At 33.6% G+C, this 22,498-nt stretch overlaps 1 protein-coding gene across 7 annotated transcripts in view; it reads left to right on the top strand.

Moving 5' to 3' along the window:
* The window catches only part of CNTLN (centlein), a 374,623-nt gene that overhangs the window by 170,380 nt on the left and 181,745 nt on the right, over positions 1-22,498 (top strand). For all 7 annotated transcript variants that reach the window (XM_064381308.1, XM_012449978.3, XM_012449977.3 and 4 more), the window contains one exon: positions 3,258-3,452. In XM_064381308.1, coding sequence (XP_064237378.1) covers positions 3,258-3,452 — 195 coding nt within the window. The remainder of the gene's footprint in view (positions 1-3,257; positions 3,453-22,498) is intronic.

Raw genomic sequence — 22,498 nt, 5'->3', positions numbered from 1 at the left:
CAAGAAGAGTGCTATTAGTCCTCTATTTTATGAAGCAAGACAGAAGTTAGACTAAGAGAGGAGATACATTAAGATAGAGCCTTCTTCCATAAATGAATAGACTGAGAGTCCTGTATTTGTGGTAGAAGGTCCCAACATGTGACACCCAAGAGTAAGGTATACCACACTCTTGGCACTAGTGGCCAGTAAATTGGTCCTCAATCCTGACCATACCCTAGCATCATGCCTGTACCTTGGTCATTAGGAGGGAAGGTATGTGGTTTTCTTTGTCAGCACTTACCAGTGTCTGTGGGATTCTCAAATATTTAAGCTATATGAATTCTTTAATAATATCTTCTATTATTTACCTCAGAGGGATTAATTTGTACTGATTGGGTAAACATTGGTTAGTGTAAATAAAGCCCCTGAGATTAGAAAGTGGTTAAATATTCACTGAAAAAGTGACTGCAGTGAAGAGAAGATCCTCGCTCATAGTTTCAACTCTCCCTAGCCAGTTTAGCTCGTATGCAGGGTTTGCTTTTTTCTTTTCTATCCTGAACCCACTCATGAGAGGAGCAGCACAGTACAGATAGGCACTCTGACCTCTTCATTGTCTCTCAAAGCTGTCAGCTTCCTACTCTATCTTCCCTCCTAGAATATCTGATGGTATCAGCTGTGGAAAGGACACTGGACATACTCCCTAGTATAAAGGTGTAATGGGAAGGGAAAGTATAAATTGATGTTCTAATTTTTTAAATAAATCATATAGGCAACACTTTTAAAAAATTGCTTAGACTTTGGCTATGAAGTGAAGTGGATTATATATCTCCACAGTAATATAGATAGATAGGTAATTTTATTTTATTTTTTTAAGACAGAGTCTCCCTCTGTCACCCAGCCTGGAGTGCAGTGGTACAATCTTGGCTCACTGCAGCCTTGACCTCCTGGGCTTAAGTGGTCTTCTTACCTCAGCCTTCCAAGTAGTGGGGCTACAGGCACACGCTACCACGCCTGGGTAATTTTTTGTATTTTTGGTAGAGACGGGGATTCGTCATGTTGCCCAGGCTGGTCTCGAACTCCTGAGCTCAGGTGATCTGCCCCCCTTGGCCTCCCAAAGTGCTAAGATTACAGGTGTGAGCCACCATGCCCAGCCAGAGATACAATTTTTTAATAAAAGGTATGTTGAGCTAATTATATGCCAGTGGTGTGGAACTTTGGAGGATCTTATTTTTGTGATAAATTATGTTTCCGGAGATGTATTAATGAAAGGTTTTACAAGCCTTTTTAAATTTAAAATTTTTTTCTTTTTCTTTTTTTTTTGAGATGGAGTTTCGCTCTTGTTACCCAGGCTGGAGTGCAATGGCGCGATCTTGGCTCACCGCAACCTCCGCCTCCTGGGTTCAAGCAATTCTCCTGCCTCAGCCTCCCCAGTAGCTGGAACTACAGGCGTGTGCCACCACGCCCAGCTAATTTTTTTGTATTTTTAGTAGAGATGGGGTTTCACCATGTTGACCAGTATGGTCTCGATCTCTTGACATCATGATCCACCCACCTCGGCTTCCCAAAGTGCTGGGATTATAGGCGTGAGCCACCGCGCCCGGCCTTAAATTTTAAATTTAAAAAACGGAGGTATAACATGCATACGGAAATGTACACAAATCCTAGGTTTCTAGATGAACTAAAGGTTTATAGTCTTTTATGTCTGTGAGTTTCTTCCCATGAGGCAAGGCCGACTAATGGAAGATGTTCTGTATCTTTAATTAAATGAGCAAACCTAAAAACTTACTGTAGCATCTACACAATTTTGAGATTTTCCACTTGGGGATTTTGCTCTTATTATATGATTTTACTATTAGCCTTTAAAACCACACACACACACACACACACACACACACACACACACACACAGAGATATCTTCACTCAGGTCACTTTTCTAGTGTCAGCTGCAGATATACATACAGATTGTGTATGTAAATCAACTACCACAGATTGAATTATATCTCATTAAATCACAATTATACATTAGGATTTTCATTACCCAGCAAGTTTACAAGTACTGGAGGCATACCATTGTTAACCCTATATTATTCTCTATATGATAGCACTTATATGTCATATGTTGTCTCACAGTTTTAATGGGCTTCTTTTAAATTTATCTAATGCATATTACCTTAACTTAAAAAGGTTTTAAAGTTATTGATCAAGCCTTCAAAATGTTGCTTCTAGTTTTTCACACTGTTTAAGGTTTTCAGTAACTCCCTGTTGTCTACAGAACAGGTCCATCCTCTTAATCTGTTATTGAAGAGCTTTTACATTCTATCTACAGTCTTATTGCTTGACTTTGTCTCTTTTAAAATTTATTTTATTTAATTAATTAATTTATTTATTTTGAATCGAAGTCTCACTCTCTTGCCCAGGCTGGAGTGCAGTGGCACAATCTTGGCTCACTGAAACCTCCACCTTTGAGGTTCAAGTGATTCTCCTGCCTCAGCCTCCCAAGTAGCTGGGACTACAGGCACACCCCACCATGCCCAGCTAATTTTTAAATATGTTTTAGTAGAGATCGGGTTTTGCTATGTTGGTCAGGCTGGTCTTGAACTCCTGACCTCGTGATCTGCCCATCTCTGCATCCCAGAGTGCTGGGATTACAGGCAAGAGCCAACACGCCCAGCTGACTTCGTCTCTTATTATTCCTTCTGCTCCTCCTAGCAGTAGGTTACTTAATAAGAATGTAGAATTCAACATTAATTAACACTTAATAAATTTTGTTTTCTTTCAAATGTATGTATTAAGTCCAATTAAACTGATAGCCTTAGCTCCTTTCTGTCCTTTTCTATCATTGTACATAATTTTTTTCACATTTCTTCTATCTTTAGAATTTTTGTTTTTGGTCAATTCCAATTATATTGTCATGGCTCAGATCAGGTCCTTTTTCATAATTCCCTCCATGATTAATATAGCTAAGTTAAAGTATTTTCTTTCTCGGAAATTTGGCATTTTTTTCCTAAATTACACTGGCTAATATTACATTTTGCCTTTCTTACATCTTTTTTAATTATTAATATGAAATTTTAAGTGTTAAAAAATTAAATACTAAAAATTATATAATTTAGTTTTTTTGTGTTTATATCTTCTTTCTCTCTCAGACTATTAAAATAACCTGAGGGCAAGGACTATGTTTACACAGTTCATGTATATATATACACACATACACACACAAACACAGACACTAGCTTTATTGGTTATTAATACAGTTTGGATATATTTTTTGAAACAGCTTTACAATGAGTTACATATTTGTTTTGAAACCACAAAATCAAATGAAGCTATGCTCCGGCAAAGTGTTGTTAATCTTCAGGATCAGCTATTTCAAAAGGAGCAAGAAAATGCTAAGTTAAAAGAAAAACTTCAGGAATCACAGGGAGCACCTCATCCTTTACCTCAAGAAAATGATCCAGACTACTCAGTGCAGGTGAGTAACATTTTCTACAAATGTTATTCAGTGTATTATCAAATTAAATCATCTATCTCCTACAACTGACTAAAACATAAAATTTAAATATATTTGCATTTATTGGAGTATAAGAAGTGTGCAGATAATTTTGCATTATACTATTTTTATACTTTTTGTAGGCATGAATATTACAGTACAACTTCATATAGAAGTGCATGTGGAAGTACAGGGTATAGCAAATATTGTGATGAATCATTTGACTGTTAGACATTATGGAAAAGCAAATTAATCGGTCATGCCCATTTTGAGACTTCATAACTAAATGAGCTAATGGAATAGAAAGAGTAACAGTATGTCTCGTAAAGTACTTGCCATATTGCCTGGTATGCAGTACTTAATATCCAATAGTCCTACTCCTGTCACTACCTTGATACATGATTTTGAACAGATCATATAATGTTTCTTACTATTTTCTGTGGTAAATGAATGTAGTATAAATGTGTAGATAAATATGTAGGATCTGGTTTCAAATAAGCCTCGGATAAATTATAGCTCTATGAGCTTTGTGAACTTAAACATGTTTCTTATCGTTTTTATTCAAAGTTTAATCATATACAAAATTATGAGGAAACAATTTATTGTTTAGTCATTCATAAAAATGATATGATATGTTATATGGGGTTAGGCAATTTTGACTCATCATTATGTTACAAAGATTTATCCATGTTTTTTGGTATAGCTGTTTTTACCACTTAAAAATATTCTGTTATATGTGAGTATATCATAACTATTTTTACATGTGTCTCTAGATGAGTACTTTGGTTATTTTCATTTTTGCTGTTATGGATAGTATTACTGTTGACATTTTCACACGTTTCATGATGTATATGTGCATACATCTTTGTGGGTTATATATCTGGGAATAGAAATTCTGGAACAGAGTATGAAAATATTACTTTTACACAATACTGATCACCTATGTTTCAAAGTGGTTTTATCAGTTTTACTATCACCAACAATATAAAACAATCTGGCTGTTTCCTGTCCTACTTAACACTTGGTGTTAGCAGACTTCTTACTTGCCAGTTGAATGAGTATAAGATAATATTTTATTTCGTTCATTATGTACATATCACTGACTAGCCAGTGTGTGTCTTCTTTTGTGAAATATCTGTTTATGTCTTTTGTTCAATCTTCTATTGGACTTTTTTCTTACTGATTTACAAAAGCTCTTTATATGTTCTTGATATTAATCCCTAGTAAGTTAATATACAGCAGATATCTCAGTGGGTACCTTGGCTTTTGATTTTCCTCAACGTGTCATTTGATTAACAAAAATTAAATTTTTTTCTTAATTTTTTTTTTTTTTTTGAGACAGAGTTTTGCTCTTGTCGCCCAGGCTGGAGTGCAGTGGTGTAATCTTGGCTCATTGCAGCCTCCACCTCCTCGGATCAAGCGATTCTCCTGCCTCAGCCTCCCAAGTAGCTGGGATTACAGGTGCCTGCCACCATGCCCGGCTAATTTTTTGTATTTTTAGTAGAGACAGGATTTCACTATGTTGGTCAGGCTGGTCTTGAACTGCTGACCTCAAGTGATCCACCCGCCTTGGCCTCGCAAAGTGCTGGGATTACAGGCATGAGCCACTGTGCCAGGCCACTTCTTAATTTTAATTCAGGCAAATTAATCATTTATGGCTATTGCTTTGGTATTTCATTTAAGAAATCTTTCTGTCCTCCCGAAGACAGAAAGATTTCCAATCAAAATCCCAGGAGGGTTTTTTTTTTTTTTTAAGAGAAAAGATCTCAATCAAACTCCCAGGAGGCTTTTTTTGTTTTTTTAAGAAACTGACAAATCAATTCTAAAATTTGTAGGGAAATACAGAGAACCTAAAAGAGGAAAATTAAGTTTCATAAAGAACAAGTTGGAGGACTTACACTCCCTGATTTGAGACTGACTTACTGAGCTAAAATATCTAGATAGTATGGCATTAGCATAATAATTGACAAAATAATCAATAGAACAGAGTCCAGAAATATGCCTACTCATATATGTAGCTTTATAGTAACTTTTGAAACAAGGGTAATATGTTACTTTATTCTTTTTGAAGAATATTCTGTATGTTCTTGCTCCTTTGCTTTTTTGTAGTAATTTTACTATGAGCTCCTCAATTTCTTTATTATTATTATTATTATTATACTTTAAATTCTAGGATACATGTACAGAATGTGCAGACCTGCCATGGTGGTTTGCTGCATCCATCAACCTATCATCTACATTAGATGTTTCTCCTGATGCTATCCCTCCCCTAGCCCCCCATCCCCTGACAGGCCCCGATGTGTGATGTTCCCCTCCCTGTTTGCATGTGTTTTCATTGTTCAACTCCCACTTATGAGTGAGAACATTTGGTATTTGGTTTTCTGTTCTTGTGTTAGTTTGCTGTGAATGATGGTTTCCAGCTTAGCATTCATTTAGAAATGTTTCTGATTTCCCTTTGGATGTTCTGTTTGACTCTTTGGTGAATGTAAGTGTCTTATTTACTTTTGAAATATTTGTATATATGTGTATGTTTTCTGTTTATCTTATTGTTACTGACTTCTAATCTACTTCCATTGTGGTCTTATCTTACTGTGTAAGATTACTGTATTTTGATATTTATTGAGACTTGAAGCTTATGGGTTTGGTGAAAGTACTATATGTACCTGAGAATAATTTGTATTTTGCAGCTACTGGGCAGAGTGCTCCTTAAATATCAATATTAATTATATCATTGCACCTGATAGTGTTCAGATCTTTTATGTCTTTAATGATCTTTATGTTTTTAATGATCTTTATGTTTAGTTTTTCTATCAGTTGCTTAAGAAAGGAATGTTAAAATCTCCCATATAATTGTAGATTTTTGTTTCTCCTTTGAGTTTTCTCAATTTTTGCTTCATGCATTTTAAAGCTGTTTTATTAGTTGCATGCATATTGATGATTGTTGTGTCTTTCTGATTCATTGAACCCTTTCTCATTATAAAAAGTCATTTTTAACTATAATATTTTGTTAGCTTGAAATGCACCTTTATTATGTCAGTATAGCCAATTATTCCCTTGTATGATTGTGTTTTACATAGTATACCTTTCTCATATTTTATTTTCAGCAAATAGGTTACTGTATATTTAAAGTGTATATATTTGGATCCTGTTGTTTATAATTTATTCTGACAATCTCTTCCTTTACATTGCAGTGTTAATTCATTGAATCGTAACATAATTATAATATGATTCAGTTTAGGTGTACCACATTATCATGTGTTTTCTGTTTATCCTGTCTTTGGTTCCTCTCCCTCTCTTTTTCTTTCTTCCTTTTGGATTAATTAACTGGCTTTAAAAGAAAAATTAAAAATTTACTCTTCTATCCTCTAGACTCACATTTGCTGATGGTAATTCAGCAGAACTCATTTCATTATTCACTTAAATGTAATGTGTCAGTTTTCTCTGGGTTTTTTTTTTTTCAAGATTTTCCTTTTGACTATAAGCATTTAAACTATGAGATTCCCAAGTTTGATTTTCATTATATTCATCCATCTTGCAGTTTGCTGAGCTTCTTGATTTTCATAATTTTAAAACCAAACTGGAGAAAAATTTTGACCTTACTTTCACAAGTATTTTTGATTCCTCTTCTTTCTTTTCTCCTTTTGAGACTCCTATTTCACCTATGTTAAGCTTTTCACTGTTGGCCCACAGATTAGTAAAGCTCTTTTAATTTTAGTTTTTTTGGTTACAGACTCTTGCTGTGTCTGTCACCCAGGTTGGAGTGCGGTGGCAATATGTGGGCTCACTGCAATCTCTGCCTCCTGAGTTTAAGCATTTCCCCGCCTCAGCCTTCCAAGTGGCTGGAATTACAGGAATGAACCACATGCTTGGCTAATTTTTGTAGTTAATAGAGACAGGGTTTTGCCATGTTGGCCAGGCTGGTCTCAAACTTCTGATCTCAGGTGATCCACCCACCTCGGCCTCCCAAAGTGCTAGGATTACAGGTGTGAGCCACCATGCCTGGCCAGCTCTGTTTATGTTTAAAAAACTGTTTTATATCTATATTATTCAGATTAGTTTCTATTACTTTATATGCAGTTTAACTGAAATTTCTGTTATCTCCAACTTGCTCTTAAGTCTTTTATGTGAATTATTCAGCAAATATAGGTCCTTATTATAATAGTTAAAATAGCTCCTTTAAAATCCATATTTTCTTTATCTATTGGGTCTTCTTGGGTTTGATCACTATTGTTTTCCCTTTTCTTTTGAATATGGATCATATGTTGTTTCTTCTAATTTGGAAATATATGGTGTATATTGTAAAATATATGTCATAGAGACTCTGTTCCTGCGGTGTTACTCATACAAGTGTTGAAATAAACATATAAATCAGAATTTTAACTAGATCAGACTTAAATTCCAAGCCCTGCTTCCCATCAGGTGGGTGGCAGTAAATTGCTTTTCAGTTCTTTAAATCTTATTTGGATTGCTTAGAGGTCTGCTCAGTGAATGAATAGTTCAGTTATGAGTTCTTAGTTTTTACTCTTTATTTTCTGGAACTTTTTTTTTTTTGAGACGGAGTTTCGCTCTCGTTACCCAGGCTGGAGTGCAATGGCGCAATCTCGGCTCATCGCAACCTCCGCCTCCTGGGTTCAGGCAATTCTCCTGCCTCAGCCTCCTGAGTAGCTGGGATTACAGGCACGCGCCACCATGCCCAGCTAATTTTTTGTATCTTTAGTAGAGACGGGGTTTCACCATGTTGACTAGGATGGTCTCGATCTCTTGACCTCGTGATCCAGCTGCCTCGGCATCCCAAAGTGCTGGGATTACAAGCGTGAGCTACTGCGCCCGGCCCTTCTTTTCTGGAATTCCCTCCTCAATTTGTAGCTACAGTGGTATGACTGAACTTTGTCTTCTAGTTCTTCAAGCCATTAATTAGTTCTTGCAAGGTTCTATTGGAATTTTAGTCTCCTAACATGATATCTGTTGTGGGCCTCGCTAAGGTAAAAATTCATCCAAATGGGTAACTTAGCCAATGCTGTTCCATTTTCCAAGTACACTTCTTATCTAGATTCTGCTTGCATTTGATCACTCTCTGTTGCCTTCAGGTAGCTGTTTTATAATTTGCTTAGAGTTTAAATAGTCGTGTGTGGTAAATGTATTCTGATAGGATCTACTCTGCCATTATTGTAAGTGGAACTTCCCAATCTTTGACTTTTTAAAGCCTATTTTAACTTATTTTTAAAAAATCATTTTCTAAACAATTCAGGGAACTTAATAGACTATAACTTGTTTATCTTGTCGCCTCTTAATTGTCTTACATTTTAATTATGCATATATTTTTACTCTATAAAATAATATTGTTGTGAAAAATCAATTGGATTTAGAAGTTTTACACATTTTAATCTTCTTTGTTCTTTTCTGCAATTCTGTATTTCCCACTAGGATCTTTTGCCTTAAGCACTCCTTTTAGTATTTATTTTACTGGTCATCATCTCACAGTGAATTCTCTCATTTTATTTTTTTGGATAATGTCTTTCTTTTGCTTTTAATTCTGAAGAGTATTTTCCAGATGGATGGAATTGTTGATTTGCACTATCTTTTCTTTCTTTATTTTAAAGATGATATACTTGTTTTCTGTATTTTGTATTGAGAAGTCATGTCTCTTATTGTTGGAGCTTTAACAGTAGTGTGTCCTTTGTGTGTTTACTTTTTATAGTTTCTCTTTATTTTTGGTTTCCAGCAATTTTTATATGATTTAAATGTGGTAGTGTTTTTCCTTTTTCTGGTTTTTTAGTTTTTAGAGCTTTTTTCAGCTGTGGCCTATGGTTTTGGTTTTCTTTATTCTTAGAATATTTGTGGTAAAAATGTCTTCAAATATGACTTGTACATATTCTTTCTCTCCTGTCCTTGTGAGATTCCAATTACACACATATTTCACTCTATTCCATATATTTTTTGAGCTCTTTTTTGTATCTTCAGGGTTTTTTCTCTCTTTGCTTCAACCGTGATGTGTCCTTAAGTTCATACGTTCTCTCTTCTGTTGTGGTTAGTCTGATGTTGTACCCATCTATATTGAATTCTTGGTATGTATCCTACTTTTGTGGGTAGAATATTCTTTAAGTGTTGTTTAGGTCAAGTTTCTTGATATCATTGTTTAGGTCTTTATCTGTATAGATTTTCTCTACTTGTTCTATCAGTTACTAAGAGATATGTTGAATTTTTCCAACCATACATGTAGGTTTGTCTATTTCTCCTTTCTGTTCCATTCTGGTTTTTTTAGGTCCAATTGGCTTGTAATGTTCTTCCAGTCTTCTGTTTCCATGCTGGTCTTCTGTCTAGTATTTTTCCCATTATTATTGTTTAATTGTCTTTTTTTCTCTTTAATTCTATCAGGTTTTGCTTTACATAATTTGGGGTTGTTAAGTACATTTACTTTTATAATTGTTATCTCTTCTTGATGAATTGATTCTTTTATCATTATAAAATGTTCTTTAGTGGCAATTTTTGTCTTAAAGTCCATTTTGTCTGACATTATAGCCACCCCAGCTTCCTTTTGGTTACTGTTTGCATGTTATATCTTTTTCCATGCTTTTACATTCAGTATGTGTGTCTTTTAATCTAAAGTGTTTCTCTGTAGACATCATATAGTTGAAATATGATTTTAAAATCTATTCTGTCCTAATCACCTTTAATTTGAGGGCTTAATATAATTACAGATGCTTTTTAATTTATGATGGGGCTATGTCATGATAAACCTGTTGTAAGTTGAAAATATTGCAAGTTGAAAGTGCATTTTTGATATAATATTTTCAGCTTATAATGGGTTTATATGGATGTAGCCGTATCATAAGTCAAGGAGTGTACTGAATGTATATTGCTTTCACACCATTGTAAAGTTGAGAAATCGTAAGTTCAACCATTTGAAGTCAAGGACTGTCTGTATTGATAAGGTAAGATATAAATCTGCCATTTTGCTAATTTTTATATGTGTTATGTCTTGTTCCTCTTTTCCTCCATTACTGCCTTCTTTTTTGTAATATTTTCTGGTGTGATATTTTAATTCCTTTGTTTTTCTTTTACTATATTTTTTTTCAGTTATTTCCTTGGTGGATACCCTGGGAGGATTAGAACTAACAGTTTAAAGCAATCTCATAGAAATTCATATGAACTTAATGTCAGTACAAAACATGCTCCTATGTACCTTTGTTTCTCCCCCTGCTCTTTATGCTGTTATTGTCACAAATACATCTTTATACATTGTATGCCATCATTACAGATTTATAATTATTTCTTTATACAATTGTCTCAAACCAGACAGAAGAAAAAATGTTTTTTTTCCTTATTGTTGAGAAGATATCATGTCACTATCATTGGGTTTGCATAATTTCTGGTGAGAAATCGGTTGTAATTTTATAATTGTCCCTTTGTGTATGTCATACATATGTGGAGTTTGAAAATCGTATGAATGAATATTAGATAGATATTGTTAAGCATGTTTCTCTGAATAAGAATCTTTGTGTAGCTAATAAGGTGACCTTAAAATAAGTACATTTTATGGATTGATTAAATAATGACTCTTAGGTTATATGGAAGATAGATAGATAGGAAATTTGAATTTAAAGTATTTTTTTTGTAAAATGTATAATAAAATGCAGGAATCATACTGTTAACTGCAACTCTTCATTAATTAATATATCTAAATATATTTTCCACCAATTTTTATTGATATTCTACTCTGTGTTAGGTGCTATTCTTGGTGATGAAGAAATATTAGGAAACAAAGCAAGGAAACAATAACATAGCACTTATTACCATGTGTCATGTGCTTATCAGACAGTGACCCTCTGACCTGAATGTATGCACATGGAGAAAAATAATACAGCATAAGTTGGAGCATGATGGAGAGTGATAGTGCTCTTTTGTGTATGGTAGCAGAAGAAATCATTCTGATTAGATGACATTTGAAAAGAAATCTAGAAGAAGTGAATCATTCAGATATTTGATGAAGAGCATGCTAAGCAGAGAGGACAAATGCAAAGCTTATGTATCAGGAGCTTGTCTAGCAAGAAGGTTAGTATGGCTAGACTGAGAGTTAGGGGAAGAGAAGTGAAAGGTGACCTCAGAGAGATAAATGTGGGGCAGGTCTCCTCGGGCCTTGTTAGGCTACTATAAGGATATAGATTTTACTCTGAGTGAAATGGAAAGCCATTGGTGTGTTTTTTGTAGAAGAGCAACATGGAACCTATTGGGTTGTCTTAATCAGAAGAGTGGTGAGATCTAACTGAATGTTTTAAGAAGATCACTCTGGATGCATTGCAGAAAACGTAATATAGGAAGGCAAGGATGAGAGTAGGGAGACCAATTTAAGAGGCAATTGTAATAATCCAGGTAGAATTCAGTGGATACTTAGACTATGTTATAAAAATAATTCAAAGGGTCATAAACTTTGATATTGGCTTATATGTGAAATATGAGAAGAAAGGATGAATTAAAAAAGAATCCATGCTTTTCAGTGCTAACCACCTGGACAAATGGATTTGCTATTTTCTGAGGCAAGAAAGATTATTCTCACAGCTCTCCTAACAGTAGGAGGACACTGAAGTTAGATAGAGGAGAGATGTGGAAGTCCTGAATTAGGGAAGTAGGGCTGAAGAGAAATGTGTGACTCAAGATTTCTACCAATTAGTAACATATACGTTATCATGCCGATACTCTCATTTTAGGATTCAGTCCAACTAGACTCACCTCTTCATCCTTTTTTTTCCATCCATCCATCCATCCATCCATGCATCCATCCATCCATCCAGTATTCATTTATTCAATCATATAGGCAATATTTATTAAAATCCCATTGTATTTTGACAGGGGATACAAAACTGAACAAGAACATTTATGTTTCTATGAATCTTACAGATAGGTATTCAGGTAAAAAATAGTTACAAAATGTGCTGTAATTGAAGTATGAACCAAATAGGAACCTGTGGAGAGAAGCTTTTCAAGGAGCATGTTTAATGGAGAGGAAGAAATTACCAAAACTTTCGCAGAGAAAACAATTTATGCCAGTTTGTTAAAGGCTTTCTAGTTTCAGAAAGTGCACTTGTCAGAAGTGCACTAGCATAGGTCCAGAGTGAGAAAGTAGGTGTATCCTAGATAGTGAGAATACTTTGGGTAAATACTTCTAATCTACATCCAAGCATTTTAGGGTGGGAGTAGTCATGATTCTAATTCAGTATGTCTGGGCTGGGGCCTGAGATTCTGCATTTCTGTCATGTTCCAGATCAGGCTGTTAGAGCTGGTCGTAGGAGACTAAGTGGAAAGTGAAATACATAATTGAGGGGAAATGGTAGGAAAGTTTTATTCTTTCAATTTCTCTATTTCTAAATTTTTAAATACTTCTAGTGAGACTTTTTTTTGTGCAGGATTGTGGGGGTGTTATTTATGGAGTAATAGATAAGAACATAGATTCTGGAGTCTGGATGCATCGATTTGGATCATAGACTTGAGCACTTAATTGTGTGACTTTGGGCAAGTTACTTCTCTAAGTCAACTCAATTTCAACGTTTATAAAATAGGTATTATAATAGTACTTACCTGATTAGAGTTTCATTAAGATTACATGAGACAATGAATGGTGGACATTTAGAGTAATAAATGTTAGCTCTTAATTTATTATGCAGAGAAGACCCTTGTTATATTAGTAAATTTGAGATTTTTTTCTCATATTGGTGGGGATTTATCTTCCTTTCTTCTGATTTCAACTTGTAATCCGAATTATTGGTGAGCTGACAGTCTTTGCCCTGGAAAAGGGCAAAGCTAATTGGTTCATATGGGATTGAAACGTGTGACCCTTGATTTCTAAGCACTCTGCTCTTAACTAGCTGAATTCTGAATGACTGCCTATTCTTATCTCAAAGCGATTGTTTATCTTTTTCATGCAGAAATAATGTTTTTTGCCTTGGAGGAAAATCTTGCAATAGAGGACAAGAGAGAAAGCCAACCATTAAGTTTGCTATATTTATCTGTGAATGAGATACATGCCATGTGGCTAATGGCAAGACCACAAGATCTGAGTTGCACGTTTTAACCAGTCTTGTTGATTTTTATTTCTTTTCATCGTTACTCTCTATTCCTTGCTTTCCTCAGTTGAAGAGAATTTTCTTTAGCTGTTTTCCTTATGTTCTTGCTTTATTTTTATAATTTTTATTACAAAATATTTGCAACCTATTGAAGAATAAATATAATGTTGGTATACTCACCAGCAGCTGTCACAAATAATCTTGATTGTATCTATGTACTCTTTCCTGATCTCATCTTTCTTTTTTTCATGAAGGTGACGACTGTGTTGGATTTTTTGTTTATGAGTTCCTACCTATTAAAACTATGTTTTCTTAAATAATATATTGTTTAGTATTGCTTTTATTTAAACCTTAAAAATATCATCTACACATATTATGCTCTGCGAGTAAGTCTTTTTGTAGGGGAATTTATTGTTGCTGAGTGTTCCTGTAATTCTTTCCCCCTCTGTGCCACAGTCTGTTGTATGAATAAACTACAATTTATTTATGGAATAGTCTGGTTGTATTCCTCACACTAACTCATACCTGAATTCTAATCCCTAATGTGAAGGTATTTGAAGTGGGACATTGGGAGGCTCTGCTCTCATGAATGGGATTAGCACCTTTATAAAATAAGAGGCCTGAGAGATACCCCTCACCCCCTCCACAATGTGAGGATATAGCAAGCCAATTCTGTGTATGGACCAAAAGGCAGCCCTCCCTGGACACCAAATCTACCAGTGCTTTGATCTTGGACTTCCCAGTCTCTGGAACTGTGAGGAATACATTTCTGTTGTTTATAGGATACCCTATTTATGGGAACCCAAATAGACTAAACAATCTATTCTTTGTCAGTGAATTTTTTTGTGTTTTTTGTTTTTTCAGCTATAAGAATTTTTACATACCGCTGCTGTGATTTTTGTATGTACCACAAAGATTGTATGTGTGTCTTCTGACACACGTGCAAGACTGTCTCTAGGACTTATTGTTAAGGATGAAATTGTCTGACAGATATGCAAATGTTCAGGTTAATAAGAAAATGCCAAATCGTTTGCCAAATTATAGACTGCTTAGTTGTATTTTTAGAGATAAAATATCTCATTGTAGTTTCATTTTGTATTTCTTTGATTTCTAATGAGTTTCAGTTTCTTATGTTTATGTGTGAAATATTTATATCTTGTCTATTTTTCTATTAGGATGTTTTTCTTTTCGTTGAAGTTACTTATTTTGGATACTAATCGTTTGTTGGTTGCTATATTATTTAACATAATGTCACCTTCTGAAAAACATAGACCTCAAATCTCTGTGGCTTAAAATAATTTATTTTTTATTTACATAACAGTCCAATATAGGTATTACTTGTACTCCCAACTTCCAAGCAGTGACTTACAGACCCAAACTCCTTTTATCTTTTGGATGTACTATCTTCAAACATGGCTCCCAAACTTTTGGGTCATCTCTACTTCAGCCAGCCAAAAGAGAAAAAGAGTATACAAAATCACATTTAGGAAGTTTTATGAATCTGGCTTAGAAATGGTATATATCACTTTGCCAGCATATCATTGGCCAGAACTCAATTCTCTGTCCACATGTTATGTAATTGCAAAGAAAATGGGGAAATTTGTACTAATTTCCAAAAAGAGGAAACGAGTTTAGATGTCAGACAACAGTCTTAGCTCTCAGTTAGTTAAAAGTCTCGCAAATATCTTCTTGTTTGTGGCTTTTCCTTTTCACTTGTTCTCTGGTATCTTTAAAAGTGAAGTTATTTTAATAGAATTAAAATTTTCAATATTCTTTCTTATAGTTGGTGTATATTGTATCTTATTTAAGAAGGCCTTCCTCATTCTAACACTATAAATATATTTTCCTATATTTTCATCTAAAGTGTAGTTTTGACTTCCACTTATAAGTTCTTAATCTGTGGGATTTATTCATTTGTTTGCTATAAAGAATGGAATTCAATTTAATTAAAAAAATCTGAATAACTGTTTGTCTCAGCGTATCTATTGTGTTAATAATTATCCTTTTTCAGTGATGTACAGTGCCACCCCTGACATTTATTATTGCATGCATTTATGGGTTCATATTTATATGGGTCAGTTTCTGGGCTCCCTATTTATTTGCACTGGGTAATTTTTAAATCTTTGAAACAGCAACACTGTGTATATTATTATAGCTTCATAATGAGTCCTGATAATTTTAGGGACAAATCTTATCACCTTATTCTTTCTCCAGTATTTTGGACATTGTTGATTATTTCAATATAATGTTATAAACAATTATCAAGTTTCCTCAAAAACCCTTTGGGGATTAATTTGAACAGAACTGACATCTTTACCATTTAAAATATTTCTATAAATGAAAATAATGTCTCCATTAATTTATGTCTTCTTTAATGTATTTAAATAAAATTTTGCAGTTTTATCCATAGGTTCTTCCATATTTTAAAATTAGATTATTTCTGAGCAAGTTGTGTTTTTGTTGGTATTTTAGCTATTTGCATTTTATTACATTTTCTATTTTTTGTGTGTAGAAATGCAATTGATTTTTAAATATTTATCTTATATCTAGTCACCCTGTTAATCTCCTATTAATTCTGTATTTTTAGATTCAACTGGGTTTTTTTGGGTAGACAGTCATATCATCTATAAATGTTGGCAGTTTTGTTTCTTCCTTAAAAATTCTAGTATATTCTACCAATCATTATATATTTTACCAGACGAAAGTTAAGCAGAAGTGGTTAGAGTGAGTGTTCTTGTCTTGCTCCTAATTTTAAAGGGAATTCGAATATCTCATCATTGGGAACGAAGTTAACCATAATTTCTCATAGATACCTTTTTATCAGGTTAATGAGCTCAATAAACTAATACGATTGAGTCATAAATTTTATAAAATGTTTTAACTTTTCATACCTGGGCTTTTCCATCCTTTTGAAATTCTACTTCATTTTACTGTTATTTTGTTTGCTTTTTTCAAATCTCTATTAAGGAATAAGATTGATCTTTTGGGTAGCTTTCTTGTACTATCTTTATCTAGTTTTGGTACTAAAAATAGCCTTACACAATGAGTTATTGAGCCAAAGAATTAGAAAATTGGATTATAAAGCTGATAAAATTACTCAGAATGTAGTGCAGACACACAGCATGATGGAAACAATGAAAGAAGTGAGTAGACATGGAGGGAGAAATGAGAAGTTCAAACCCTATCTAATTGTAAAAGCTAAAATAGAGAATAGGGGGTGGCAGTAGATATTGTGCTGTATATTTGTTTTTTTTTTTTCAAATCTATGTTCAGTTTGACTTTAAATCTACAAGCTCTTTGTTTATTTCTTGAGTTTCTTTCTTTTCTTTTTAAAAATCACTCATAGCTAGTGTGAGTATGATAATTTTATAAGAATTAACATGAGAATCAGGGATCTTTTGGTGACTCACATAAAGAGGAATAAAAGATACAGTGAGCTTAGTACTAGTGAATTCAAGGCAGATAGTCGTGGCAAGGTATTTGGAAACAAAGGGTGCTATGCCTAGGGTTTCTTCTTGATGTCTCTAGATCAAGATGAAGAAATCTAGAGAAAGTAGGTCTGAACCTCAGTGCCTCTCCTTCAGCCCCATATGATGGTGGATAATCTAAGGAGAGGCATGATCTTAGAGCCAGAGTGTGCTTTCACTCTTAAACTTTACATGTGGCTCTGTGTGTGTGTAAAAAGGATAAATAAAGTAAATGGGGAATGTAAATTCTATATAATTGGAATTATACGGTTTATAAATTTGTATCTGCATGTGCAATTACCATTTCATTACAATATAATTTAACATTTGAAACATTTTTTTGACTGCCTCATATTCTAACACAGGAATGTACCTTTTTTTTTAACCTAAACTTCCCTAGTCTGAGACATTTTACATATTTTAATTTATTTTATTCCAATGCCTTTTTTTTTTTTTAAAGACAGTTTTGCTCTTGTAGCCCAGGCTGCAGTGCAATGACGTGATCTTGGCTCACTGCAACCTCTGCCTCCTGAGTTCAAGCGATTCTCCTGCCTCAGCCGCCCGAGTAGCTGGGATTACAGACATGCACCCCCCACACCTGGCTAATTTTTGTATTTTTAGTGGACATGAGGTTTCACCACGTTGGCCAGGTTGGTCTCAAACTCCTGATCTCAGGTGATCCACCTGCCTCAGCCTCTCAAAGTGCTGGGATTACAGGCGTGAGCCACCACGCCTGGCCTCATTTGTATATATTTGTTCTCATTCCTGGTTATTTCCTCAGGATGAATTCTTAAAAGTAGAATTACTTTGTTAGAGATTATGAACCTAAGCCTTTTGAATATATATTCCCTGCCAAACTGCATTCCAGCAAGATTATACTAAGTTATCTTCTCACAGTGTATGAGATTGCCCACATTTTGTGTTCTTTTGAGTATTTATTATAATTTAAAAACAGCCGTTTGTTTTTCAAAACAGATTTATTCTTTTATTTCTCATCTCTTTGGAAACTAGTGAGGTTTTTCACTTTGACTTTTCATGTAGTTTTCTTTTGTAAATGTTCTGTCAGCTTGTATTTTTATCTTGTTTGCTTACTGATACATATGACCCTTTAAATACATGTTAGGGACTGAGTGCTATGTAATGTTCATCACAGTGTATTATTTGCCCACCATGTTAATACTTTCTAGACCTTCTAGACTCAATTCAAAGATAATTGAGAGCTTTTTTCTGAAGACTTTTTCTTAAGATTGAGCTCCATGTACCTCTTTCTGCATTAGCAGGTATTAAACTAATTGTTTTCCTTGTGTATCTCCATCTCTAGACTCTGAGCTCCTTAAGGGCAAGGGGAGTTGATGCCTTATCCTTTACTCCCCACTGCCTTCTCCAGTGATTGATAGTCTAAGTTCAATAAATGCTTTTTGAATTAACACATGAAAATTCTTTGACATAACAGTTGTAGGAAGTAGGAAGTAAGAACAATAAAGAGTTAACTTTTGTAAGGGAATGTGTAATTGTGATGTGGAGAAAAAATGTCAGTAGTAGTTAGCTTTGTTTTCTTGCCAGCCAGAGGGTCGGTATTGATGGTGACTGTTTGCCACTAACTATAGTATTTCAGTTTCTCAGGTGGAAGGGAGAAGATCAGATTGTAGTACCTTAATTTGGGCTCAGAATGCTGTTAATCTTTGTCATACTTTAGTTGGAAAGTATTATGCCAGAGTTAATAACTGGTTTGCTTTTGTTTGGCTTTTTACGATTTTTACATTTTCATTGTTTCTATTTCATTTTTTCTCATTTTCAGCATGGAAGAATGTCAGTCTTATACTTTCTCTAGGTATCTTATTGTTCAGGATCAAAATAATTTTCAATATATTAGGTTAAGGTGCCACAAATATAGTACTTTCATATTATGCTTATCATCATCTTTTTTCCACACTTAACTAGTTTCGAGTTTATATCTGTAAGCTTAATTTGAAAAGCTGACTTGACTTATTCTACAGCATTATTTTAAATGAAAACTGCCTTGTAATTTGTTTCTTGATTTAATTATATTCAGTAATTAATATGTTAAATTCAGTTGTATGTGTAAATATGGCCACACAAATATATGGGAATTTGATATTTGGATATTTGATATTTAATCAATTTTCAGGAGCGAACAATTAACAGTAAAATATAATTTTATGATATAATTTTTAGCCTTACTAAATGAAAGACTTTAAAAGAAAAATTTGAAGTCTTTGTCCTTTGTAAGTCTTAACTATAAACTATTTTTCTTTGTGAATTATGTTCACAAAATTTGAACTTGTTATCATACAACTCCACTATCCTGCATGAAAAATAAACCATTTCTGCTATAAAAAGAAGGCTGCCAATAGATATTCTAATATTTCAAGCCTACTTTAAGTTCCAAGCAGAATGGAACAGCCTAAGATATTAAAATCTAGAAATTTAGCATATCTAATGGAAACTGCAACTCAACTTTAACTACTCTATAGTGGCACTTCTCTTGCTGCTATAATAAAACTTAAGAATGTTTAGCGATTTTTTTTCCCTACTATTATTCAAAATTACGTTACCCTTACTGAAATCTGAATGGCTTTTAGTGGATTAATTAAACTGTAGCTGGTTTGCCATCTGGGTGCAGCTTGTTTAGCTGCCTTTCCACAGAAAAATTTCTCATGGAGTAAAGAGTATTTTTTGTTAGAATACAGCTGCTAGGCTTTACTTTCTAAAAAAACAAATAGTTTATACTTTCATACATGAGACTTGTGATGAAAATTAATTTGTAAAATATAAAACCTATAAAACCTTTAGAAATAATACAACACAAGCTTTTTAATATTCTTTATAAATTTGTAAAAAATATATTGTATGTCTTGATAACTTGTAATATTAAATATAATGCTAGGTTTAGGCTAAATATGAAAAAATGGGAAAGAGGGAATTAACTAAATCTGATTTTTATGGCTCAAGTGGTTTCATTAAATTAGAGTGCTCTGTGTTGTTCATTAATGAACTTGTGCCATATGCTTTAACTGTTCTGGTCAATAGCTGATAAAGAAAGGCTTGTGGATTTGCTTTTTTTTTTTTTTTCATATAAAGCTGGATAAAAATATCCATGTGATGGGCTTTTATCAAAGGAGTTACTTTGAATTCAGTAACTACTACTGAGGCAATATGGCTTGCAATTTGCAACCCAAAGGTAGTCATACATTATTGGAATACAGCCTACTGCGCTTCACATTACACAGATGTGAAGGCCTGATTATAGCTGCTTCATAATTAACAGTGATCCGATTTGTTTTGTGGCATAAATGGTGCATGTGTAGAACATTAGCCATGGCACTCTCATTCAAATTCAACTCAAGGGCTCAGCGGCAGGCGGGTCACGAGCTTCAGGGAGTAGAAGCACAAGCTCCTCCATATGTTCTTGCTGCATCTTACTATGGCTATGAGTGCAAGATAAGTTCCCCAAAGAACCTAATCGTGTTCTGTAATTACAGCGCGGCTTTCTGCTGGCTAGAAATGAGGGAGAAGCTAAAACACTCCCTCATCAGATAATTTGTAAATTACTTTACATGGCGGATGCCTAACTCAGTTGGTTTTCAACTGCTGAAATTATAAATAATTGTAACAGATGTGGCAATATGGCTGGCCTCCAATAAATGAGGCCCTTGATAATTTGACCAACCCTTTGACAGGCCAATTTAATAAAATGTGAACAAAATCTTCTTGCTAATAATTTATCATCCTTTTTCCCAGTAGAATAAATTTAATTACCCTAGCAGTTAACAAGGTCACACCCAGATGCCAAACTCGGCTACAGTTTTGATAATGCAATCAGGAATTGAGAGGTGATGACAGCGTTGTTGTTTTTTTCATTACCTGGCTTCACATAAACACAGGTGGCGTAGCTTTCTTGTCAGTTTTTAATAATTACAGGCTATTATGGAATGCATAGTTAGCAGATTGAAAACCACACTTTAGTGAATTTGTTTGAGTATGATTGAGGTTTTAATGTATAGAGATGATAATGTATAACAAGCATAGTCCCTTGCTTATACCATTACTACACAAATTTTGGTTGTTTTACTGGTGACATAAGTGTTAAGTGTTTATAAAACTTAGAGTATGTATTATAGTAAGTAGTGGATTATACCCCGAAGTCACATGTTGAGAGATACACCATAAAGGAAGTTTAATTCCATGAATTTTAGAAATTCATTTTAGGATACCACTAACAAACATTTTAAATAGCCAGATTTGCAAATTCTGGCAGAATGTGAGGCTTATAATGTATTTTGGAAAAATCTGAATGTGTTTTATTTTGCTATTTATGATTTTAAAAATCTATAGAAAAATCAGTCTTTTCATTCTAGTTTTTAAGTATAGCCAGGATTAGTTTACTCTTCGGATTATAATCTGTAGATAATTTCTATATTAAGAAGTTAAGACTCTAAGTACTCTTCTGTGACATGTAGATATTACTAATTTTTATCAGTACAGTGGGATATTTACATGTCATAGAATAAATACTTAGCTTGTAGTTGCTCAATTTGTACCAAAGATGCTACTGTCATGTACTGGATGGATGTACAAGCCAGTTATTGTCATATACTGGATGTAAGTGTAATCAACTTGTAACTCAGTCAGTGTTAAGTTTTATGTAGTATATGGAAGAAGTTAAAGTTTTGGAATTATTTTTTTTCCATTTTTATTTTGCTGTTCAACAACTTGACTGTACCATATGCGTATTTAGATACTGAAGGAAAGCTAAATTTGACTATTGTTTAGTACTGAATTTTGCTATAATGTAATAGTGTTACAAGAAGAGATAGTGATAATTTATATTTTACTCAAATGTAGTAAATACTTTCTTTTTATTTGTGAATTACAAATGATATCTGAAGATATTTGGGTTAAAAGTGAGTGGATGGAAGAAATGCAAATATCTATATTTTTAAAAAGAGAGTACTAGCTGAATTTGTTGATATTAGACATTTTATTACTCAATATAATGGTCTTCCTAAAAATAAAGTATAAGTTTAAATTAGTACACTAAGCTTTATTTGTGAATTTTTATTATAAGACTATTTTGATTTATAGTATTATGTTGAATTGATATTATTATTTTTTCTTTTTTTTCCAAGAATATGTGACTATAATTAAAGTCATTTATTTTCCAGTGCTAGATGATTCAGCTAACAATGTTTATTAATTGGTAATAGACATATTTCTGCATATCTGAAATCAATTTTAAATATAAAGTCTATCTCTGAATACAGAGATTCAGGCATTTCACAAGAAAAGTGTGTGTGTATGCATGTGTATGTGTAGTGTATGTATGTGTATGTATGTATACACAGACACTTATACACTCTGTTGTATTCCAAGAGGATTTCAATTAGTTTTAGAGAACAGTCATTCAAGTAGTCAGTTTTTCTAATACATATGTATATGTTAGATATTTTATATACACATGTAACATTTTACACACACACAC

Source organism: Aotus nancymaae, unplaced genomic scaffold, assembly GCF_030222135.1.
Source record: "Aotus nancymaae isolate 86718 unplaced genomic scaffold, 86718_ANA_hifiasm-v0.15.2.pri h1tg000003l, whole genome shotgun sequence".
NCBI classification, from domain to species: Eukaryota; Metazoa; Chordata; class Mammalia; order Primates; family Aotidae; genus Aotus; species Aotus nancymaae.
The sequence above is the reverse complement of the archived record's forward strand: the minus strand, read 5'-3'. Positions and strand labels throughout refer to the sequence as shown.